Here is a 26,236-nt window from a genome sequence, read left to right on the forward strand (position 1 = left end):
CAAAAATTTCACAAGGGACGTATGAATTATTCCCAAGACGATCGAACGGCCAACACAATCCCCGCCGCGCGGCGATCGATTCCTCGCAGCTGCCGCTGCCGTTTTCTTTTAATCCGACACCTCCTTGCTCGACCTCGCGATAGACACGTAAGACCGAAAGGGCGACGTAAGTCGCATCCATTACACACTGTCATGTGTCATCCGCCGGTATTTTACAAGGGCAGCTCGTGAGATAAACGCGAGCTCGAGTTTACGCGCGTAACGCGTGTCGCGAACTCTCTCCTCGCGATACATCATGCGGGATATCCCGTCCATATAAGCCAAGTTCCAATAAAGGAATATACTTTAACGATATTCCAACATCTGCTGATGTATATACTTAAATATACTAATTTGCAACTTTCACGCGGAAAAAAAAAACTGCTCGTTTCTCCGTCTCTTGAATCAAGTAATATTTTTATAAATTTGAGTATATTTTAATAGCTTGGTAATCAAATCAATGCTTACTTGAACGAAATCACATTTTTATTTGTAAATGGAATATATCGAGATACATTTCGATATAACTCGCAATTCCTATGAAAAACCGATTTACGCATTGAAAAGCGAAAAGGCGAGAGAAAGCTTGAATAACCAGCCCGGTCATTTCACTTCGGGATGCGCACATTCTGAATGCGATTCCGGGCATGGCAAGATTGATGCTTTAGCGAATATCCGCTGCCTCGAAACGCACGTCAAAGCGAAATCGCGTAAAAATTTCACGAATCCCGTCATTAATATTTCGGAAAATGAACGGTCGCGCGCTGTTAATTGCATCAGTGGTTCTACGCGTGAGTTTCCGGGCGAAACAGCCGAGACATAGATATCTCGCCCTCGCGAGTTCGTCGCATTTTTTCGACAGGATCTGAATTATTCCGCGGCTGAATGCTGCGCGCCAGACTGGGCCTGAGCACGGCGAGCTTTGATGCCGACGCATCTGTTGGATCTCGGCCGTGAAACGTTCTCGGCCAAACGGATAGACCGTGTCCCCAATAATCCGTTGCGTAATTGGTACCAGACGGCTCCGCGTGCACAGTAGGAAACGTTTTTCCCGTGTGCCTCCTTGTATTAAAGAGAAGAAGCGCAGCAACCGCGACGACATCAACGAGCCTTCAATGTCCTCGTCTCTCTCTCTCTCTCTCTCTCTCTCTCTCTCTCCTCTTGATTCGACGTAAATTTCGCGTGAATTTCCGTTCAGCCGTCTCACAACACGGAGAACACGCTAAGCCAGTGCGTGAACCTTTTTATTCGCGAAGTAAAATTTGCGAATATGAAATATACGAGAGAGCATTAAATAGATTAAACGGGCAAATAGCTTCTTTCTGTTTACGCGAAAATCGTTGCGATCGATATGCGTGTATTTGCGCACGTTGCGTTTCGCGTAATTATGTCGTGAAATTATTTTGTAACATCTCTCCGGACGCAATTATCCCGGTAATGCATATTTATATTGGTAAGTTATTTGTAACGAGGGGTATTGCTTATGAGTGCGCCGCGTGGTAAAGAGCTCGACTTGTTTATACGAGGCATAAGATACATTTCCTATTTTGCGCCTTCGCTTTGAAGCGAATGTTGTTCATTCTTAAAAGCACTCGCGCTCCGTCCGCTTCGTGCGCGCAGTTTTATTCACACAGCTTAATAAATAAAGAATGTTATGCGGAATCATACCGTAATGTCTGAAAATTAGTAACAGCTACTTTGGAGAACACATTTTCCAACATCAGTAAAATAACGAATAAAATATAATAGCCATTAAGTCCGCAAAAACATAAACGTACGAAACATGCACAGACATAAGTTATAAATCGTTACAAATGATACGTACGCGCTAATCGATGCCGCTCGCGACATTATTCTACGCGATGTGCATCCTTCGCCGTCTTTGAAAGCGGAAGAAACATCCGGGGAGCAGATTTATATTCCGCATCGAGGATGTGCAAAGCATCGCGCGCCCCGAGTCTCATTATGCGCCCCGGAATAACAAACAGTCGCCGAAACGGCATATTCCGCTGTCTACGCGTACACGTGAATGTAAAGCGCTGTTTAATTGTTAGTTTGTTAACCGGATTTAATTGCCCCCCGTGCTTCACTCGGGAGCGCTATTACCGTGCATAAAGAAGGAAGCGCGGCCATTACGTAAAATAATTGCTCAAATAGATGCGGGCGATGCGTTAAAATTAATTGCTAGTTAATCGCGTCGCGCGCCGGGAAGGAAGAGACCCGCGGAGTTAATTTTATCAGCGCGATGCCTCGCGCGCGCCGTCGAAGGGAATCGATACCGCTCCTCTCCTCCTAGGCCCGAAGCGTCGCCACGTCCGCGACGAAATGCAGGAAATATTCTCTCATAGCCTTAATTGCTCGGAGAATGCGCTAAAGTCCATTTAATTACTCCACGTCTCACCGGCGACCTACGTGGAATACATATCTGCGAACTATCACGGCACGGTCGATGAGAGAGGAAGAGAGGAAGAAGGAGAGAAGAGGAGCGAAGAGAAAGAGAGAGAGATAGAGTCGCTCTGCGGACATTGCGTTCGTTGAGGCGGGCGCTCTTATTAGCGAACGCTTGCCCGACGCATCGTAATTACATAGAACGCGCCTGTATGTTCCACCGTGAATATAGACTAAAATAGCTAACATAGGGTCGAAAGAAAGCTCGAGTTATCTCGGTATCCGCATTTAGGAGTCAGAAAGAGGGAGAGAGAGAGAGAGAGAGATTCGAAGAGCGGCTCGCCGGTTAAACATCAGTCCCCGTGTATTCCCGCCCACCGTGATCGCTGATAAAAGGTGCACGAGAAGCGCGGAATACGACGAACCAGCGGGTTACTCTCGGGGAAGGTCAATTAAAAAATGCCCTTTCTCGGCTCGAACGATCGTTTTCGGGGGAGGAACGCTGGGAAGGAAGCAGCCGCGTACGTTGCGCGGAAGATGCAATCTTCGCGCGCCGCCACCGGGCGATCCATTTGCGCGGAAACCCACCCGACTGCAGGCGGGTTGGTCAATTTTATATCACCCGAAGATGGCCGGGGCGAAAGTGGATTTCGCTAGAATTTGCATCGGCAGTTGCTTCTACCTCGCATAACTCCGGTCCGATTGCCTCGCACGAGCGTCCCGAGACTCGAACTCGCGCTCTCAACTGGGGAGCGATCGAAGTACGCTCTAAGGCTCTCCCTCTCTCTCTCTCTCTCATATATCCCGGAGCAACCGTGCAGTGGCTGCGTACGTTACACAGTTTGTTTCTAACTGCCTAAATTTTCTGCATTCAACCGCCGGCACTTTGCAAACTCGACGTCTCGAAGATGCCCCGGTAGAGCAATTAAGTCAGCGAATGCGGCCCATAAGTGAGCAATTAGACGGCATTGAATTTTGCCGAGCGCCAGGGTACGGTACCACTCGAGGGCACCGCGAAGGCACCGTGGACGATTACCTGGGTAAGCAGTGAATGAACCGCGACCCTTCGCCGCGCGGATAAACGTACGAGGCGTTATTAGCGTCGGGGAAAACACAGCGCGTACACGTGTGCGAAACGTCGGCTGACACCGTATAAAAAGTTGGTAATTACTCCGGGAATATCCCGACGTTATCGTCGCGACACACCAGGGGGATAGATAACTACTCGAAATCCACCCTTCGCACTATCGCTCTTCTCCTAAAGATACGTGTCTGTTCGTTATCTCTCTCTCTCTCTCTCTCTGCGTCATCGTATGGATCACAAGCGGTATCTCGCCAAGTGCCCTTAATATTAATCGATTCGCGTCTCGCCCACGAGACAGACCGGTCACAAATACGAATCCTCCGAGCGCGGAGAATCCCGTCTTCATTTATACGCGACACAGATAGGCAGGACGGATATTTATATCCCCCTGTGGTAATTAATACGGCTGAAGCGCACCATTTCCGTAAATATGTAGTAATCGGGAAATTACGGTCGCGCATAATGTAATGCGACGAACGACAATATTGCGCGGCGCGCGCGCACCGGGGAGAGGAGTATTTTGTATGCGCGCAGTAACCGCCGGCAAATATCGCGGTTTATTTCAGTAATTGTCAAGTCATGTGTAGTTATTTCCGCCTCGCTGAATATCCAGCCCGGATTCCATTTCTCTATATCGCAGAAACGTCCCCGGGGACGACGAGCCGTTCCCGCCGCTTTTCTTCCCGCTACGGCCCCGGCTATCGGCCGGCGGAGAAGTTCGTAACACACGAATGCGCGATCCGGAACTTATTAATGCAATTTATAATACGTGACGGCGATAACTGTCGTTAATTCGTTAACGCTCGCACGTGCGATGGGAGTGCGCGCACGACGACGACGTTGCTCGACGTTCTCACACCTGGGTCGAGAGTATCGCGATGAGACGAGCGATTTTCGCGAATTTTGCGCGTGCATTTCGAGCATTTCTCGCGAAATATCATCGCGGTCGAACGTATTATAATAAGTTTCGAGACGTTCCTTTCGGAGATTTCACTCATAGGTCCGTATTTCCCGGGAAATCCCGACATTCCCGTTCGACAACTCCTCGACTATTCTCCACCGATTTCACGTATGCGTGACCCACTTGAAAAATAATTAAAAATGCCAATGTGTCGGTCTCGTAAAAATCTATGATAAATTATCACGCTCGCTCGTTCCACAGTAACGATATTCGCGTGCAAATATTAATTAATTTGATTTTCTGACCGTTAAAGCATAATATTTGTATAAATATTTATGCGTTCATACACTAATTGATGAATGTAGATATGCAAAATATTGTGACGGAGAGGAAGGAGGAGAGAAAGAGAGATTTTATCAAATATGTAAAGAGCACAAATTTATTGTAGACAATCGCACACGGATTATTCTGCCTCGATCGCGGCTGTTCAGTGAAAATTGAAACGAATGACGATTGCCTCAATGTTGACAATTGCAAACTACGAGCGATTCCGCAAGTTTTGTCGAATTACATCCTGTTAATGCATAACAAAACCTTGTTCTTCAGTTAGTTTTAAGTGCATTTGAGTTCAACGCGAATTTCATTAAACGCTTAATTGCTAAGAAATTCAGTGTTGAAAATTGAAAAGTTAAGACTAATAATTGCCTTCCGTGAAGTTTTCGTTGAACCATAGTTAACTCCAAGAATCCATAACTGAGACGTGACACGGTAAGTTTAATACACCCGATAACGCTGTACTTCCACTCAGGAAACGTTTGTGTGCACCACGATATATAACTCGTCCCGGGATAACGGAGTTTTTCCGAACTATTTTCTAACTAATAAAAACTAGACATTACCTTAATCAGATTTTGACATCACCTCTTTCCTCAAAACTTTCCAAGTAAAAAATTCAAAAGATACAAAGTATGAAATTCTATCTCATATTAAAATAAAAATCTATCGAAATAGAAATATATGCAACATTAAATGAGTTATTACCATTTATTCCCGCCCATTAATTTGGAAGTTTCCTCCTTAAACGCTAATAATTCAATACTTTCTATATCTCAATATCTCACTTCGACTTCACACATTAATTGAAAAAACGCACAGATATAAAAAGAATATCGATGGCGATATGAAGCAGTTTTAGTTTCGAAGAAAGCATTTACTGGAAAGCAATACGTACGCGCACGGCTCGGATCGCTATCGCGTATGCATATAATTCTGACGAATTTCATCTCACGCGCGGCACAATAACCAAATTTCAAGTGTGATGATAAGTAACACGAACGGTTATATCCCAAGAGCCTCTTCTCATGCTGTGCGTCGAGGCTATAAGTTCTCTTGATATCAACTGTAATAACAGAAGCGAGTACGTTTATTCCGTAAGTGCGCCTACCGCCAACAAGTAATCCATTCAGCGAGCCATTGTCTGCGTGAATCTCGAATCCTATTAGTAATACTAACACAATTGTAATCGACTAATTTCCCATGCCGCTGACACCTAAAGTCCCTACAAATACACCGGATGTATCCGCAGAAATTACAACGGATTATTATCTTCCGAAACGTGAGCCAACTTCGACGTTTGTGAGAATCCGATAACGGTGCAACTATCGCAGATACGATAGAAAACTTGCACCACGTTACACGTTAGTTCTTCCCTCTTTTCCTTTTCCGAGATACACAAGATAGTACAATTTAAAGTAAGTAATTGTATTTCGGCCGAAATGCCGCACCTTTTACTTCGCGTTTTTGAGAAAGAAGAAAATGCTGAGTAATCCATAAGAATATTATAAATATTCTCCTTAAATTACGCTATCTCGAGAGGGAAGAAAATTTTTCAAATACATAATTTCGAAAATCAACATTGTTACATGTGATGTGACAATGAAAATCAATGTAAAATGTAATTCAGTGTGAAATTTTTCTTTAATTTCGATGTTAATTTCGATAAAAAATTTCAATATTCGCAAAAATAATAGAGGGAGGTGCGGGTAAATTAAAAAAAATCTGACATTTCTGAAAAATCTGAACGAAAAATATAAGTTGAAAGTTCCTCCGAAATATTCTCTATTTTTCCCGTATTTAATGTATGACAAAGATGTTGGGTAAAAGAACGTACGAGTACGTCTCTCTGATAACATAATAGAGCGCAGTAATATGAAATTCTGACGAATGCTGATTTAATTGCACGATAAAATTAAGCCCCGGCTCGTCGTACGCTACGTAGTATGTGCCACGACGTGCCACCCTTCGAACCGTGCCAATTCTAGTCAGACAGTCGCGATTCGCTGTTCAGCAAAAGAGAACCGGTAATCAGACATGGCTGCTGGAACCTACACGTTCCCGGGTAGGTGTTAACTGCAGGTGCAGGCGTTAGCTTCCGCGCCTTGGGACTTTGTCACGGCGCGAAGAAGGGCGTGGCGCCTAATTGAAAGGGGATTAATTAAGGCGCGTACACGGTAAGAAAACCTCGAGCTACTCGAACGGTTTCCTCCATCTCGGGGGATTTCTTGCCGAATTATGCACGAAGGCTCCCCCTCGCCCGACCCTTTCTCCCTTCGTCTTCTTCCCGTGAAGTGCCGTGGGAAACGCTTCTCGCTCACAGGGGTGTTTCGCAAGTAGAGCATCAGCAGGTACCGTAGAAGAGGGCGGCGAGAGAGGGAAGGAGAAGATAAAGAGAGAATGAGAAAGGAAGAGAGAGAGAGAGAGTGGGAGAGAAAGAGAGAGAGAGAAGAAGAGAGTACGACAGAAGAAGGGATGGTAGAAGAGGAAGGCGAGACAGTTGGAATTTTGATAACGTTAGGGTCGAGGTTGCGTGCTTCGCCGCAGCAACCACGACATTTCTCTCGCAGTTATTCCGCAGCAAAAAAGAAATCCGCGCTCGCCCTGCCGCATACTCCGCGTCGGAATCCCTTCGGCATTGCCTCGCCTTGAAATTCAACGACGCCCAGCAGCGTCGACTTGTTCCCTAACGAGAGAACCACACGCGCGCGTGCATGCGAGAGCGAGAAAGGAGGAGAGGAAGGAGAGCGAGCTCTGCGGCCAGTGTTTCCCAAAAGTAACCCGGCAAACAAAGGACGTTCGTGTAACAAGGGCCACGCTCGGGTGAAACATTATTTTACGCAATGATTTTACGACGTGTCGTTTACAACTTCGTTAACATATTCTCTTTCTTTCCTTCCGCTCGTAATTCACCGTATTCTCTCTCTCTCTCTCTCTCTCTCTCTCTCTCTCTCTCTCTCATTCTGTCTCCTTCGTCTTAATTCGCGATAACTTTATCGACATTATTTTACCCAATTATCCTTCCTCCCTTTTCTCTCTTAAATTTTTCCGTATTTTAATATAAAGTAAAACTATTTAATGATTATATACGACCCGCGTAACTAAGCCTGGAATTAGCAATCTGGGAAACTGAGGTCCACTGGAAATTGAGTGAAGAGAACGCCGTTGTCTATTTGCTTCCCCGAAGCTTATTTCACGAAGAGCCCTTCATTTACAGTCTCTTCTAACTCAACGCTCGCTATAATTGTTATTTTAATTTAGGACAACGCGCACCAGGAGAAGTTAGCTCCTTCTTCCAGTGTTATCAGATTTCCCTGCGTCTCGTATTCGCCCATCACTCGCTGCAGCTTCCATTCGCAATAGAATTATGCGACTTACATCACTGAAAGTACTGCGTGTGGACCTTTGTGTTGTCACCCCGGACGCAAAAAGAAACAAAATAGTAACTACACCAGAATTAAGTATTAATTAGATGCTAAATTAGTGCTTCATAGTCGATGTTTATCGAACATTACAATGGTTGTCACAAGCAGTAAATTAATTGGAAGAAATAACACTATGTTAAAAAAGTATTAAAAAACTTTTTGGTCTCAGCGGAACTATACTTAATAAATAATTCAAATAAATTTCTTCGTTGAGAAAACACGAAATATTACTTCCTCTAAATAATATTGTCTTTTTCTATCAAACAACATAATTCACCCTGGTAAACAATAATATTCAAAGAATGATATTCGATATTAAATTACGCTGTTTATATTGAACAAAACGAAATCAGACATGTGCTAAATTCAAAGAAACCCTTTCCTCTGTATAATCGAATATATAACGCGACATAAAAAAAATATAATATAAAAGTATAAGATATTATATACACGCACTATGTTACTTCTAACGGACACTCTGGTGACCACGCATTATACGTTCTCTTTGTCGGCTGGTCTTTCAAACTAAGACAGATATTTCAGTTTTGTCCGTTGCTCTTAGATGCACCTAAAAAGGCAGCGTGTCGGTGCGGCGCGTTCGTACGTGAACAACGCCGCGAATTTTCGCAGGGGCGATAAAAAGACCGACCGTCGGGATACCTGGCGCCTTGGTGTATCTCGCGGATAATACCGCCCGTTATTCTCGCCGGTCTCGGGAGTTTCGAACAATTTCGCGGCGCGCAACGTCCGTTTACCGGTATTCTTAGGTCCGTCCGCAGCAATAAAGCAGCGGGCCGAACCGTTGCGCGTGGAATATTTTTACAGAACGCGCACACACACACACACTACACGCAAGCGTGTGAGAAAGCGTAACACCACGAGATATTCCGGGCGACGCGTTACATCGCCGCAATATTCGCGAGCACGCGCTCGAACGTCGCGCTGTCTCGGCCAGGTGGAGGTAGGAATGCGCGCTCCGCGACTCCTCGCCGGAGATCGATGGTCCGTGTGACGGGTCGGAAAAATCTCGACGCTCGTGTTGCGGTAACCAAATAAGGCTGAATTTTCACCAGCAAATATTGCACCGCGATCTTATCTTTGACCTCTCTCCCTCCCTCTCTCTGCCCAACACGACAACGCCCCAAAATTGTCACGCTCCGAGCTGGATGTATCGACACTTTTTATTTCCCGAACGTTATTCGCGTCGAGAACGAAGCCGTGGACGTCGCGACATCGAAGTTACTTATTATTTACGACCTATCGAATCTCGCGGCGATAAATGTGCATTGGAGAGCCGATAAAACTATACGAAGATTATCGGCGACATCGATTGCAACGAACGATACCATCTGACGTCTCCGCGTTGCGAAGCGAGCCAAGCACCGTGCGGAGACGAGCGAGTACTTCTCGAGTCTCGCGGTCGTTTCGCACAAACGTGCGAGTTTCATCGTTTCATCTCCCGTCGCGGATGATTAATTCGTAAACAGTATGATAAATTCGTCATTTAACTCCGACGGGAGTCGTATATTTTTATTGCAAGAATACCGAAGAAATGTAGGAAGCAACTGCACTCTCTCTCTCTCTCTCTCGTATCCGTTGTCGTCGTGCCGCGGCCCGACCGCATTCTTATTTCCCTCGCAACGACTGCGACGATAATAATCACATAAATCCACCTCGGAAAGACGCGCCGTATCAGCGCGAGCGCGCATTCGACCGCGCGCGCACGTCCGACCGTTTATTATCGCATTCGCGCCAGTTGGACGCTCGGTGTATATTATTAAACCATCTTCACCCTCGTCGTGTGCCATCTCTTTACGTTTACGCACGTCGCTAAAATTACACGCGGCATCTCTTTCTTTTTCCCCCTCGCGTTCGTCTCTTTACAATCCTCTCGGTTCCACTTGCACGCACTCGCCCGGCACGCCGCGGCTCTTCTCGCCGAAACTCCCGAATATACCGAATACGCTTCTCGAGACGCGAGACGCCGCGGAGACGAGCTTTATGACTTTCGCTCGCTCGTGACGTTAAGTGTCGCTCGATAGCAAAAGGTTCGACGATGATTCAAGATAATTTCGCGAAACATCGGCTCGTGGCAAAAAACACACATACATGCTGCATTGAAACCAAATTCATCCATTTGCGAGGAATGAAAGGGCGTTTTATTATCCACCGTTGCTCCTGCTTATTATTTTGCAAACGAAATGCCGTGCGCTCCTGTTGCTCAAAGCTATGTCCATGGTAAAAAAAAGGGGGGGGGGAGGGGAAAATAACAAATAAATTTTCTCACAAAAATGTCTCTGTTATATAAATATGCACGGAAACGTTAAAAAATATTTAAAAAATGCATCTCCGCCGGCACATCAATATCAAACAGCGGCACAATTTGCAAGGGTTGTTTCAACCATTAAGCTCGAATACTGCCGCAAATGAGAAAAATATCGGCTTTTTTTTTTGCAAAGTTCGATGGGATATTTATATACAAATACTTGCGTTAGTAAAAATATTTTTTTTTAATTATATAAAAATTGCACCTCTCGTTCTTCTGAATATTACGATCAACCTTTACGACTATCCCTTCCGCCCCCCACACCCCTCCCGCGGAGGTTGAAAACCAGGTGGCCAGCAAAGTTTCCGTAATCTTTAAGTGGAAACTTCCGCCGTTATTATCTGCTCGAAATATTTGCAGTAAATATCTCTCGCGGAGCAGATAACAACTTGTTCGCGCAAGACGGTAATGAAAAATATATTTTCTCGGACTGCGTTGAGAGCGCATTCGTGTGGCGTGGCTATGCGTTATTCTTATCGTTACTTTGTCACTATCCCGGGAGACCGTAATGTGAAAACCGTTACCGTTCCAAACTGCGTATACGCGCACGGTTTGCCAAGTCAATGCTACCGTGGAAATTTATGCACGCAAACATCCCTGAAATCATGGGTAATTTAACGCGAAACGAGAAGAACCGCGCGAAGTCATTTAAAAGTTCGAGAAGTTTTCTCAAGCAAGAAAAGAAAAAGAAAAAAAAAAAGTGAGAACTCCGTTCACGCGGGCGAGAAGTTGGAGACGAGGCCGATTATGACAATGTTCGTCCGGAATTGACGTTTCATTATCAAAGAATTCTTTTCACGCTGGTTGCGACTAAAACGAAAGTATCGTGAATTGCAAAGGCAAGTTTCTTCGTGTACTAACAACGTATAAAAAATCCACCGGTTGCCAAAATTAGTTTCAAGCTCGCAATTCTCGTGGATCTAATTGAAATTAGGCTAAATTGTCCCAAAAAAAAAAAAAAAAAGATTAATTCAGTCGACATTCGTCCGATTGGTGCCGGTACGTCGAAATTCGCCAGAGATTCACGATCCCTTCGCGTACTCGACCATTGCGAGGCCATTACAGGCGCAGTAAACAACGCACGTGACGAAGGAGTCTACGCATCCCGGAGCTTCTCGCTCGTGTAACATAAATAACAAAAACGTTATCGCATAAAGATATTAACCCTTTGTTACGTCTCCGTATGCCATTTACTCGACGCCGGTATAAATTATAAGTAGTTGCGCGTTAGTTTAGGAGGCGTGCGCATGACACACGCTCGGCAACGATAGCACGAGACTACTTCGAGTTGAATCCATTATGCCGTATACGAATATTACAAAGCTTACTGAATTGTAAATGAGGTCCCTGTACTTGGTGAGGTTAGCAACGGTAACTTCGGCTGCTAGCCAACACCATTACGTTTCTGCGAGCGCGATCCGAGTTCGTAAGTTCCTGTTAATCTTTACTCATCTTGGCGTTAAAGTCATAGCGCAACTACGAGTGTTATACGATACTTACTGTTTGTCGTTGCTTACGTTATCATTAAGTGTTTCCCGCATTTGCCGCGCACTGAGAACCCCCGCGCGTCAATTACGATCGAGCTGGGTCGTTTCGAGGGAACGTATGTATCGGACGTGTTGAATCGACGCATTAATATGTCAATATTAACACTTTCGCTGCCGATCCCGCGCCAGTGCGTGATATGGGCACTATCAACACATCCTCGGATCTGTGACCGGCAGATAATGTGTTAAACTATCAACGATATCGCGACAATATTATGCAATATCTTCTACTTTGAATGCTATTATATTGAGAAAATACGTGGTAACATATTGTATTCAGTCAAAGTAGTGGTATCAATGTGTCGGATCTTGCCACGTTTATGGGCCATTCTGACTAAACACACGTGGAATATTGCAGGCAACCGTTAGCAGGTAGAGAAACATACTAAAAATCTCGCGATATCTGGAAGAAGTCGAAGGAAGCACAATCAAACCAAATGAGGAATCCTCGACCAATAGTAACATGTGAAATAAAGACTACGAAGAAAGACGGCTCGGAAGACAACTGCCTGATTGACATAACGACATAAATAAGGGAAATATATACATTCAGGTTAATTATATCTTAATTTCAGCATTCTAGATTAATATCTCAATTTTATGTTCTTACACGCTGCCGGTCTCACGGGGCTCGAAGCGCGCACGATGAGGCGCTGTCACGTTCTCACTCGCAATTAATAATACGGCAACGTGCGGGAGTGTTAAGATCGCTTAACTGTCCATTTTACGCTCCTCGCCGGGCTCTCGCCGAAAACAGTTTGTTCGCGATAACGAGAATTCTTGTCAACCGGCCGTTAGAGAGATAAATCGCCGGTGTACCAATATAAAACCTCGATTCTTCCCGGCGAGTGTCTCTTTTCGCTTCGGAGCTTCGACAGATCCAAGACGTTTACCTGGCACGAGTCTCCAAAGACTCATTGCGCTACAGTTCCGTGTTTCTTCTCCGCCAACCATCTCTCTTTCCCACCCACTTCGGCCTCATCCTCACTCCTCCGCTGCCGTGCTATCTTCTTCCCTTCACGTCGGAGCCTCTCCCTCAGGAATAAAGACGAAAATTGACAAACCTTTTGTTTCCGTGTGCACGTCGCGCCCCGTCTGTGTGTATTCGTTCTAGTTCGGTTGTTCCTTTTTGCAATCTGCCGATGCGCAGAGACAGGAATTCAGGACTCGGGGAGTCCCGCTAGATAACTAATTCCGAGGCCTGCCGGCGCGCCGACCGAGCGCGATTTAGGAAGTATCTCGGATATTCGGACTCTTACTTGCGCGGATGATTCACCCATTCGCGGTATTTTCCGAATTTAAAAGCACGACACACGATGATACCATTACCGGAATTATTATCGAAGTTTTTACGCGTGTTAGTTTCAACGATGCGCGCACACACGATATGCGTCATAATTCGGGTCATAATCCCGGTATGGTTCAGCATTCGTAAAATGTGTGATAATGTTTACTATACGTTTCCCGTATAAGATCCTGAAAGATGAGATTATCCTTCGTCGTATTTCGTCCTTCATCGTGTCGAAAAGTGGAAATCGCGCGCGGCAACCGAGAATATTCTTCTGAATTGCACGCAAGTTGGGCGCATAATCACGATTAAAATCGCGACACGCTCCCATTGGGGCCACCCGTTGCACTCGGCCTCCTCGAGGATGGCCGGCGTCGTCGAGGCTCTTTATCGTCATCGTCACGACCGCACGGAGCCGCGGGCGAGACGCGCAACTGCGCCGCGACGGAAATACGAGCGAGGGAAGTGCGAGGTTCATTCAAAGCCCGGTCGTTTTTTCCTCGCCTTGCGGTAGCCGCGCGTGGACGAAGAGGAGAAGACCGCGGGCTGTAAGACGCATTCAGTATATCCTACGGGGACTTTCCTCGGCTAATGCGCGATGAAATTACAGCCCTCCGGGGTTCCGGTTGACGACGGTAGCACCGGTCACTCGAAAGACAGTCACCTCTTACTGCATCCCTTTTCTCCGTGATGTGTGTGTGTGTGTGTGTGAGGGGGTGTGGGTGTTACGTGCAGGTGCGTGCGAGGACATTCCTTTCAACCGGTCGTCACCAAGCGAAGGAAACGCTCGCCGACACCCCCTCCGGTTACAAAAAGCCGCTGCCCTTAATCTCGAGCGGAAGGCAGTCCTCGGTGCAACGAGTTTCAAAGAGGAGTTTTCTAGTTATTGGAGAATATTCTCTGGAGTTTAACGAGATAACTTATACTTTTACGATCAAAGATTGACATTGTACGATATTGCGGAAGTCTCGCGGAAGTGCCGGACTGTGCGCTTGCAGCTACTGGTGAACGGGCTCGGGCGGGATCGCTTTTCGGGAAAGTGGCGGTTCCTGTGTAAAACGTACCCCGATAACCGGGGCCGGTCGTGTTTCAATTAAAACGCTTGACTTATGCCGGCCTCGATGGAAAAACGAGCGCGGTAGCGTTAAGGCGATTCCGCGCGCGTGATTCGCTTTTGATAATCGACGACGAGCGTCGAATGAGTTATTTAAAGCGAGAGACACGCTGCGCGAAGAACACCTACGAAACAATCAACCGCCATATGATCGACAAAAGGGGCCAAAGTCGCTCTCTCTCTCTCTCTCTCTCTCTCTCTCTGGCCTCGACTTTCAGGTGGGAAGAGTAAATCGTGTAAAATCTTTTTAGTTTACAGAGTGCTGTTATATATCGTTTCGTGCGCGCCTTTTTCAGTCGTGAAAGCGTCCATATATCCTATTACGTGAACGTGGCGCATGCAATATCGATAATAAATCGATAGCCGCGTGAAACGCAATCACGAGGAACGGCTTCGTTGGAGATAGTAATCATTTTATTATCAAGCCGTCCCCCCCCCCCTTCCCGAAAAATGAAACGCCGCAATGTACTTAACCGGTAAGCCGACCCGAGCTTTGATGATGCAACAACCTTGGGATTCTTTTTGCGAGCGAGGTATTTAAAACAAAGTTTATACGCGCCCTTATTCGAGCACAGGGGATTATAAAGTTCATTACGGGGCAGTGGGGAAAAAAATTAATAGCATTCTGAAAGTTTCGGGGCTGATGGAAAAATGTGCGCGGTTTATAATACAGTCGCCGAAAAACATCGGCGGTCCCGGCCGCGTTTCGCCGCGCTGTTAATTTCCGCGGGGCGGAATTAGGGGATCGCGTTTTTTTGGAAAGTTTTCCACGCGCGGATTTCCCGATGTTCCCGGCCGCTGTTATCGGAGAGATCTATGAAGTTAAAAAAAACAAATTCCAAGATCTCGTCGCGAAAGAACGATCGGAGCAGCGCGCGCGTGGCAATTTTATTTTTTATTTAACTTTACTTTTCATCCCAGTCGCGCTACGATACACGTTGAATTGTGCAGCGGTCTAATCTGCCGTTATATTTTTACACGCATGGCCAACGAAGCTTTCATCTTTTTACGAGTCGTTCCCGCGCGCGCGCGTTCCCCCGGCAATGCGTAAACTCTGCCAGCTCTGGTATGCGCGAACGCACTCACGCAAATATGGGATAGAACGGAAAAAAGCGCGGAAAAAAAGTCAAGTATATCGCGATTTGCCTGATTGAACATTTCAAGATACACGATGAACGGACAAAGGGGGCTTTGACAACCGCGACTGCCGCGCGCCGCCCTCGTCTGCACGCCTATGGTCGCGCGCGCGTTCCACGGATTTTGATCGATACTTTCAAGATACCCGTCGCTCCATGGGGACATTTACACGGGGTTAACGTAACGGGTTAATCTACGGTAAGTACGGTGTTCGCCAAGTACAAATGGTACCGCGGCAAACCAAGCTAATGTGGATAATCACCGGACACGGCAGTTACTGTCGCAGAAGCCGATGATTAAGATTAATATTAGCGAGTCTGACAGCAACGATGTTATCATCGTGCGACACGCAGCGGGACGGCACGCCATTTATATTATTAGAACTTTGTACGTATTCGCGCTGTAATGACTAGATGGCCGAATACCGTTGATGTTTCAGCGAGAACGTGGAAAAACGCACTGCGGCAGATATTTATTTAACTATTTTCACTTCGCCGGGTGTTGCGCGCTTTCGCTTCGCGCTATTCTCCGAGCGAATTCAATTGAAGAATCACCGGATATCGCAGCTGCGTTTGTTAAAATCAGTGTTACCGAGGTGAGACGAGAGAGAGCGGTGCGGTAATTGAACAGTTGCTCGGCGAAGTAATATTTCGCATATCGCAATTATGAATATTTATAATATTATCAATAATTGTTAACCTACAATAAATACGACAAAAATATGGCTACGCAATGAGGTTAGACGATAATGCGATATCATATATAATATACAAACAAAAATGAAATAAATATTCGAAATGTTTAATAAATGTTTGATATACATTTTTCGCGAGCGGACGAAATACGGGCGATCGTGTCCGAGTAATCCCGTTAACAGTTTCATACAAAGAGGAGGTGAAGTGGGAGATTAAAAGAAGAGACTGGCGGAGAGCGCACCGCGAACTCGGTGACCAAAGCGAATTATCACCGGACATGCCATTTACCACCGGCAGAAGCCAATGATTAAGATTAATATTACCCGGCGTATTAACAATGATATTATCATCGTGCGACGCGCGCATGCGGCGAGATGGAACGTCGCGTGAATTATTAGAACTTCGTATGACGAGTAGCTCGCGCCGGCAAGTTCTAACGCGGCAAAAATAATTTCAATATTTATCCAGCGGCCTCGTTTACGCCGATCGACGACGACGACGACGGACGGATGTTTCGCTCGTAAAACGTTCACTTCCGCTAAACGAGAAATACTTTTCTATCGCCCAATTAAAAAAAAGAAAGAGGGGTAGGAAAAAAGGAAAAGAAAGAGAGAGAAAGAGAGAGAAATCGAATTACATCCCGGCGTCTCCTCGGGATGCTCGCGATCGCGGCGAAACTTCGCGTCTAACTTGCCTTTTCCAGCGCTAAACTTCGAATCGTCTTTGCGAATAATATTCCCGGTCGCTCGCAGCCCATCTCCGCGCTAACGCTGTCTCTCTCAATTATAACTACTCGTGACAGTGGTTTCGCTTCCAATACACGCGTCTACCTGGGCTTCAAACAACGCCGGCACCGAAGACAGGCTTCCGAGACGTGTGCGCGCGCGAGTAAGCGAGCGAGCTTAAGTAACTTCGCAAAGTTCCCGGGAAGGTAAGAACCGGGAATCCCGCGTTCGCACGTTCGAAATCGTACACGGCCGCGTTTAGTCGGCAGTTTCGGCACGGTGGATTGGCCCGCTCGTGCTAACCCCGTAATTAATTAAGCCACCTGTCCGACGAAGGCGCGTGCCGCGCCCAACGCCGTACGCGCGAACGTCTCGGCGGATCAGCTCCGCGTATGCGCGCGCGCTCGTTTCACGCGAAACACTTGCTCGCGATATTCTCCCCGGCTTAACGTAGCCCTCATCAAAATTGTAATTAAACTCCGTACAGGTACTTCTCGATTTGGGCCGGCTAACGCGCTCGCGACAGCCAGCGTGTAAACAAATTCGCGCGGGACGAGTAGTACAGGCGTAATTTTCTCACATTAAACGCCGGCGATCCTTTGTTCAGCGAGCGAGCCGAGCACCGGTTTATGAATCCCACGTTTTCACGGATAGTTTTTTAACTCGCTAATTGCGCGAGCCGGGAATTTTTCACATTCTCATCGTAAAGCCGTGCGAATTACTTTATTTAGCGTGCGGAGCGCGCGGTGAAATACAGCGCGGCGCCCGCTGCGTGGCATCGCGACTACAACAGGCGACTGTGACTGTAGCGAGGGACGCAATTTTCGATCGAACGGCTGCAGCGGCCGCCAAGTGATTCCCTTACGTACATTAGAAATTATCTTTACGCAAAAGGTTGAAACGCCTTTCCCCGCAGATCGCAGAAGCACGTCGATCGTTCCCCCGTCGATCGTTTCCCCGTCTCTCGCACAGCCCGGAGATAAAATTATATAAAGTATGCTATCTCCTTCGAACGTTCACAAGGGAAATTATTTTTCCTTGGGGAGAAAGAGAGGGGGAGGAAGGACGCAAGCTCTCTACTTGTCGGAATTAGATCAATGATAGGAACTAATACACTTCACTTCTCTCTTAACCGTTGCGCGATTCTGATTCAGGTCGCAGTGCTTCTCTCAAAACGAGATGCAGGTATAAGTTGCATCATTTGAGAATCTATTTATGATCGTCACAGATTGATATACACGGCGAAAAATTATTTCGCTGTTATACATTGAGAAAATTATTTAGTTGGCTAAATTCTTATTCGGACGGACGGAGAATTATTTTTGATTGTAAAAACGAAAGTTCGGTCCTCGGAATCGTTTTTATTTTCGTTTCGAAAAACCAAACCTTTTTCCGAATATCAAACTTTGGTTCTCATAACCAAAACATTTGTTCGCCCGTATCCAAACGGGGATTTAGTTCGAGTCAATTAAGTGGATTAGCGAAGTGCGGCGAAACCACATCGTTGCTACTGCACACACGTCGCGACAGCGATAAAGTTTAGTCGACATAACCATATTAGCGAATTACTCATAATTAGAGCGGAAACAGTCTTGTCGCCGGAATGTAAAAAATTCTGCTGAGCGAATTTGCCCTTACGACACGTTAATTCGCCGTTAGAACAAAACAGTGTTTTCCTGCATTCACTAATTGGTTCTTACAGCAAAAGGAACAAAAACAAACAAACAATTTGTAGATTCAGCAAAATGTGTTCAGCGAATGGCAATTAATACACTCGGCAAATCGTTTCGCTGTCCATATAGTAACTGACAGATTTTGCCGCGACGGCATAAAATTGGAAGCCCCCCACCCCCTGCAATAAGTACGACTAAACGGAGCAAACATGGCGTATACACGAATCGCGCGTTTCCTCGATCGACATATTTGGCGGCTACGAAAATTAGGACGATGAGCCGCGCTGCTAACACGAGCGAAAAATCGGACTCATCACTATTCCGAGAGCGGCGAAGTGGCGGTGGTGGTAGTTAATTCGCCGCTTCTTCCAAACATCCATCCTGCCGTGTACCCCTCGACCTTCTCGCCCGTTCTCGCCTCCCATTCGGCAAACACAGCAATCGTCGAAAAAGCGAGAGAAATCAAATGAGTTTGCGCCGGAGTGACAATGGAGTTTCGCGACTGTAATCAAGCTACTACGAGTGGCGCGGGAAAAGGGAGCGTCGCGGGGAGGGTACAGGTAACGTCCTCCGCATTTGAATTTCCACGCAAAGGGAAGCCGGAGCTGCCACCGATAGCGTCTAGAAATCGTCCGCGACGCGGCGATAGAGACGTTCGAATTAAGCGCGATGCGGACCCTTAATTAAACGCTCGAAATTGAGCCGTCGATTAAACGCCCGGCCGAGAACTTGTATTCTTCTTAGCGCACGAGCGAGCGAGCGAGCGAGCGAACGAAAAGGCCGGAAGCTATCGGCTGCGTATTTCCGGCGCGCGATCACATTTCGCCGGGGGATGAATAAAAGATCGCGCGCGATAGGGCGCAAAAATGCGTGGAAAATGCTACCGCGGGATCACCGTGCGTGCACGCGCGGCATACTTTTAATATACCGTCGTTTAAATCACCCGTCCCATCGATTTCCCGTTTGGCGGAAACTCGACGGTGGCGCGTCCGTTTGGCGTTCGTTATCGAGCATCTTGCTAATTGACCCCACCGATGAAAGTTCCCCGTAAAAACGGAGAGACTCGAGGCGCGAGCGAGATCTTATTGTGTTCGTTACGTCGCGGATTATCGCGTGGCGGCGGATGATTCTGCAGCCGCGTGAAACGCACCGTGAACTCAGTTACAAGAACGGTAAGAACGGCAAGTAGAGCGGTAATGGAGGACTAAGGAAAAGCGATCTCGTGATCCAGCCTCGCGCTGGGCCAATTTGCGTCACCTCGCGTTGCTTTACGCAACGACTGCCCCGCGCGTTAAAAAGCACGAGTGCAAATTTCGCCCGTGAATTAACCCCGAATGGTCGCGTATCTGAATGCAACGCAAGTGGTCGCGCGGATGACAGGTGCCCTCCATTTCGAATTGACATTTTCAGTAAGAAAATGGCTCGAGAAAGTAATATATATATATATTTTTTTTTTATATAGAAACAACGATCGTAAAAGATCATACTTGAAACGGACGAGAGTAGCTCCTAATTGACAAATACACGGAGGGACAAGATGAATGTTTGTTGGTATTTTTCGGAAGATGAATTCGAGTGCACATGGATGACACCTGTCAACCGCGTGACTACTCCAGGGTTAAAGAGAGGGGGGGAAAAAAGAACGTCAATTTGAAACACACCATGGTGTCGAGAATTCGGTGCTGTCGAGTTAGATTTAGACAGATCGGCGATCGCTCCAGGAATTGTAACAGGAAGGTAACGGCCGAGCATCGATGCGTTTCTCGGGGACAAAAAGGTGCTGGGAAATCAAAAGACCGTGCAGCGCGATCCGAATCCGGCCAATAACGGGTGCTTTCCCCGTATTTAGTGACATAAATCGACACGAGCATCGTCTTATCTTTTTTCACTCGCTAAATATGATAACAAAGACAAAGTGATGCGTCAACTTGTGTCGTTGAACGAAAAGCGTCCAATATCAACCTCGGTCTCCGTTGGGAAAAAAATATCGAATGATATCTTTAACACGTTGAATGCATCTATAAAATGCTATTGATTCGTGCGTTCAATAAAGAGCCGATGAAACGAGATAAGAGACACACGTGCCCTGAATTACATTTATTTACTGCATCTTCAACGACGCGAACGTCAGTTGGATATTTGCACGATCAATGGAAATTAGCGCGGCGTCTCGCGTTAAAGCCCGTGTCACACTACGCATTGCAGATTGGATTCGGATTGCGAACTGTAAATCACCGGCCAATCCGATTGAAGTGGCCGAAGATCTCGGCCGGTCAACAATTCGCAGTTCGCGATCCGAATCCAATCCGCAGTGCGTAGTGTGGCACGTGCTTGAGAGGGTGGCGTTAACTTCCGTTAAAATCGGAACGATCTCGCGCTTGATATCGCAGAGGAAGCCCGTTTCCCGCTCCGTGCGCGGGATTTCGCTCTCGGCGTGCCGAGCTAAACCGGAGGGATCCGCAAAATGCAGCGTAACTTTATTAATCCTGTCGTTTAACGCGATGAAGCGAGCGAGAGCTCTCGCGTGATGCGATAATGGCTCAGACGGGAGGGAAGTCTCTATTGTGGCTCACTGGACCTGCCGTCTTCTCGCTGCCACCACCTTCCCGTGAAAGCTTCGTCGTAAAAGCCACGAGAGACGCGGTTCGCTCGCGGAACGCGGACGTGCTCGTCCAGTCGCGGACACATCGTCGCGCGTTTCCTTTGTCCACGCGCCGAAACGACGGCGGCGGGGGGCCGACGGGGGGAGGTGAGAAACACAGCGGGGGTGGCTCGCTTCGCGAGGGGAGACTTTCCGCGCTTTACGCGCGCATTAGTCGCCGTTGTTTCTCGTCCCGCCAGCTGAGCTTCCTCAGCCGGAAGCGCGAAGCGCCGCGGCGTCTTGGCGAGATGCCGCCGCCCCGGCGGAAAGATAGGAAGAAAATATTTATTACGCCGTCTATTGTGAGAGTGAGAGAGAGAGAGAGACGGTGGGATATACAGGAGAACGGGCGTCTTCGTGACGTGAAATTTTAACGACATTCTCTTTGTCGAATGTCCCGACCGACGGTTTCCTTTCGTTAGCGGGAAAATGTCGGAAGGTCGGCGGCGCCGGTTTTTCCATCTGCCGTCTTTGCGTTCGGCTCGTCGAGAATATGAGGCCGCGGTTAATAAATTGCGCCGGGAGTTGCATGAAGAATGCGGCCCTCCTGCTTATTTGCGAACTTGAAAGTTTAACTTCCGAAATGGCGGTTTATTTTAGGTTTACCGGGAAAGCTCAAGCATCGCGCTTCCCAACGTTCTCGTCCGGGGAAAATGATATATCCTTATCCACCGAGATGTACGAGTCGGTGTAAAATTAAGCGCGATTGCAACGGCGTATATTCGGAAAATATACGACGCGCGCTACTTATCGGAAAGTATTTACCATGTGTGCAACGGAAGGGAAAACTTACTTCGCGTTTAACACCCGTTTTAACGGGGGATCGCCGATGCTATTGCTGGATTGCCGGTGAAACTCACACGGCGATTTCAAGTACGTACAGATTCCACGTCGCCCCGCTCCCGATAGAGCCGCATTAACGAGGCGCATTTACAGAACTCGTTTAAAAGAAATTCATCTCGCCGGCGCGGAGGAAAGTTCTTATCGTTCCGTGAAATTTATTTTAATCCCACGCCCCAAGGACGTCCGCGCGATGCGAGATAACGTAACGTTATTTAGACGTTTAACATCCCACCGGGTCGCATAATTCCAGCGGGGAGAAGAAAAAAATCGGTCGATGTTTCACGCCGGGAGGGCGATAACGAGCATCGTGAGACGCGCACCGTGTGCACGTCGAGCGACGAAAAGAAAGAAGAAGATCGCTTCTTCACTGCGACGCGGCGTCACGCGCGATTACGCCCACCCCCGTCCACTCGCGCGGCGACCCACGTTTTCCGCTCTCCTCGAGGACATCCGAGGTGAATCTCGGGGCCGATGGACGGCTCGCACGCGACCGCTTACCTGTCATCGCGAGGAGAGCGACGGCCGCTTCTAGCCACAGGTGGCGAGTCTTCATCTCGATAGCGGAGTCCTCGGGGTGAATCCTGCTTCCTCACGATCGGCTTCCGGGCTCACTCACGCGCGCTGACACACTGGTACACTCGCGGCTCAGTTAGGTCGCGCAAACGGAACTACGCAGAACTACCCGGCACCACATCTGCCGCCCGTTACCGGCGCTCTTTTGTCTCGTCGCTTACTGTCACCGCTTCGACGAGAGACGTCGTCTTTGTCGCCGTCGCACACCCGCTGGATCGCCGAGACACACTCGACGTTGCCACTCGACGCACGTTGCCGGAATGAGACGCGCCACCGGGACACGCCGTTCACCGTGTCAAACTTTTCGCCGCTCCCTGCTCGCTTCTCACGCGACGCACCGAAAGAAAGAGAGAGAGCGCCCGATTCAAAATCGCCGGAAACCGCTCGGATTTATGTCCGCGCGCCTCCTCGAACCGTACACCCCCCGTGCTTCCTCTCTCTCTTCTCTCGCCGCTACCCCTTTGCCCACCTCTCCTTCGCGGGCCGTGCGTTTTTCCGCGCGTGTCTTTTCCTTCCTCCTCCTTGTTTATCTGTTTTTTTTCTTCTATTATTCCCTCCTTCGGACGATCGCGTCGCGAGACGGTAATCGCGATCGACGGCGGCGCGTTGCGCGTTATCGATCACCGCGTGCCAACGAGAGAGCGCGGCCACGAGAGCACGAACGGGGGATTTTAAGCACTGTTGACAAGGTAATTGCACGTATATCTGCACTGGATTGCGACGGACGAGACTGAGCGTCGCCGCGCGAAGCCGTTCTGTCGCGAGTCGCGCTTGCGTCGGCCGCCCTTTCATCCCCACCAAACCGCGCCGACGATCTCTCGCCGCTTCTCCCCTCCGCTGGCTTCTCCTTCTCGCCCTCCTTCGCCGCTCTTCGCTCCTTCGCTCTTCCTCCGTCTCGCGCGAGACCCGGGTTATCCCGTTCCCGCTACAGCCTCCCCCCTCTCCTCCCTCTCTTTCTTTCCATCCTTCCTTCTCTCCCTCCTGGAGATNGCGGCCCCGCACCCCTCGGCACGCATCCACACGAGCTGGAAGGCCGCGCGTGATCTTATTCCAGACATCCTTCCCGCGGGAAGGGCACGGGAAGGGGCTCTACCGGGCAATTTCGAGCCCTTCGGATTCAATTTGTCGGTCGGTCGAAAGTTTTTTCTTGAATGCGGTTTGTTACGTGTCATCGTTCGGCCGGCATTAGGACGATTGTCGACGTGCGCCGAGCTCCCTCAGACGGCCGCGTGACCACGTCGACCCCGGCGTGTCTCAGCTCTCTCGTTACGCACCGAACGATCAGACCTCCCGCTTACCGGCTGTGCTATTCCTATGCTTCGCACCGTCCTTTCAAATTTGCCCCTTTTCGGCCTAAAGTCGCGGTCTTGCGAATCTCCGCACGCTCCCCGTTCGATTCGCACCCCCGACCGAGCACCTCCATCGACCCTCGGCGAGGAGCGACAGCGCTGACATATTTTTACCGAGACACGCGATGTATGAAATCTCCTCGGCCGGCTTAGATCACGGGTTTCATCATCGGAGCGAAGTGTCGGAGGGGAAAGCTGGTCGGACACGCGTCGACCACGCGATCGCTTCAGGGTTAATAATACCCGGGTCGCTCTCGGTTTCACGGCGACTCACACTCGCGACCTCGATCAGCAATGAAACAATTTTTGTAAAAAAACGCGATAAAGCGAGGGAGCGGAAGGGCGAGATCGTACACGTTCCAGTTTTTGTCTCTTTTAACCCTTCGACCGCACACTTCTAAAACGTCGCTCGCACCGCAAACAGGGTCATATTGACCCTGCGCGCCATCTTCTCAGTCACAGATCTGATCGGTAGATCTAAATGTTTTAACAAAATGTTTATAACGAATGTTAAACGTCGTATATGTAAGGCACGGTTTAATTTTGTGTTCGACAATGAAAAATGTGTTTTATACTAAACAGTAGTTTATTATTCTATTCAATCAAACTCCGTTTTTAAAACTGTTCGGGAGAGAATATTTGCGGTGTAATTTCGAATTAAATGTTACATTTAATCAATTTTCATGATTACTATTTCCGTCCGAACTTGCCCGGTTAGGTTTCGTTACCAAAGAGGAAATATCCGGTAATTTTGACCTTATTGGATTTAGCAACCACCCGAATCCATGATGTGGCCGAAGGGTTAAAAAATGTCAATGTGTTCTACTTGCCTCCCCTATTGCGAACAGAGATTCGGCCGGGTTAGCCGCGTAATCGCTGCTTACACCGCCGCTGCGCGGCGCAAAAGCACGCGCCTTCGTCGTTCCTTTGCACCCCCGAGTTCACCCCTTTTTCGCAGGTGCTCCCGATACGAACTGTGCCGCCTGCAGGTCGCGCAGAACCGCTATAGAATCGCGTAGCGATGTATAATCACGCCGATCGTTTGCCCAGGACCGCGTTTCGGCGGCATAACAGTAGCATTGTGCGCGCACAAAGCTGGCCAAATCGGCATAATATACCCGATACCCGGGGGCCGCTCCGAGCGCGCGAATGGCTGAACTGCGTCAAAGCCGTGTATCGAAAATAGCAGTCTGTAATTAACGTCGCGCGGAAAGTGCTCTTGTGACTCCCGACAGTCGTGCGAATCTACCGTTAAAGTAAGAATTGAACGCGCGATATCGAAAATCGCTTTCTCGTGATACATACAAATAGTGCTGACCTTAACCTTCAATTTCAGTATCTCACCTTCGGTATGATCGATCTTTCCTTTTTAATTTAGCGTACGCGTTAGATCGTGTCGCGGTTAATATACCGTTAGAATTGGAAAAGATTCATACGTAAGGAAAGTAACTTACGACTGCCCGAAATCATTCGGTCCGGCCGCTCGCGACGTTATCTACCGGTGTTATTTTATCGAGCGCATGAGAGAGCGTCGTCGGGGAAAGGAGCACTGATTTTAATTCGTCACCGACGATTCCTGGGCGATCCCCGTGCAGGAGACCCGTCGCGTAATGTCGATGGTGAATCTCGGATAAGAAGAGGCGATTAGTTTCGACACGCGGACACGACGTGTAAGAGTAGAGCGGAGAATATAAAGGTATGACAAAAACGGTAAGTCGTTATATCGGTACACATATAGCGTCGGAGGGCTATCTCGCGTATAACAGCGCGCCCGGCGCTTTGTGCCACTCCCGCGATTGTAGTTTGAAATGAGTCGATATTTCAACACACAATAGCGCGGCCCGGGTCCCGTTATGAGCTTCATCTCTCAAGTATTTCATTCTTCAATCAATCGAACGTATTACATCGACGAGCGACGTTTAAAGCGGCGCTCGCGCGGTTAACCGCGCGAAATTCCGCAACATAATATATACGAGGTATGTGTGTACGTTACTTCGTATTTCCCGCGTCTGATTGCATTAATCGTGCGGTAATTGTTTCAAATGCGCTTGGAGCTTTCGACTGTTCCCAGGATCCCGTTCTATACACCTTCCCGCCCGACCGTGAAGTTTTGTTAGAACGCGCCGCTCAAACGACGAATATCAGTGGAAAGGGT

General features: G+C 48.0%; 1 protein-coding gene across 1 annotated transcript in view; it reads right to left on the bottom strand.

The window, feature by feature from the left end:
• LOC106751724 overlaps window positions 1–23,589 on the bottom strand; it is a 174,505-nt gene extending 150,916 nt beyond the window's left edge. Inside the window, exon 1 of the mRNA XM_014632771.1 lies at window positions 22,658–23,589. Coding sequence (XP_014488257.1) covers window positions 22,658–22,712 — 55 coding nt within the window. The 5' untranslated portion in view covers window positions 22,713–23,589. The remainder of the gene's footprint in view (window positions 1–22,657) is intronic.
• Between the last annotated feature and the right edge of the window lie 2,647 nt (window positions 23,590–26,236).

This window comes from Dinoponera quadriceps, unplaced genomic scaffold, assembly GCF_001313825.1.
Source record: "Dinoponera quadriceps isolate SergipeBrazil2010 unplaced genomic scaffold, ASM131382v1 scaffold399, whole genome shotgun sequence".
NCBI classification, from domain to species: domain Eukaryota; kingdom Metazoa; phylum Arthropoda; class Insecta; order Hymenoptera; family Formicidae; genus Dinoponera; species Dinoponera quadriceps.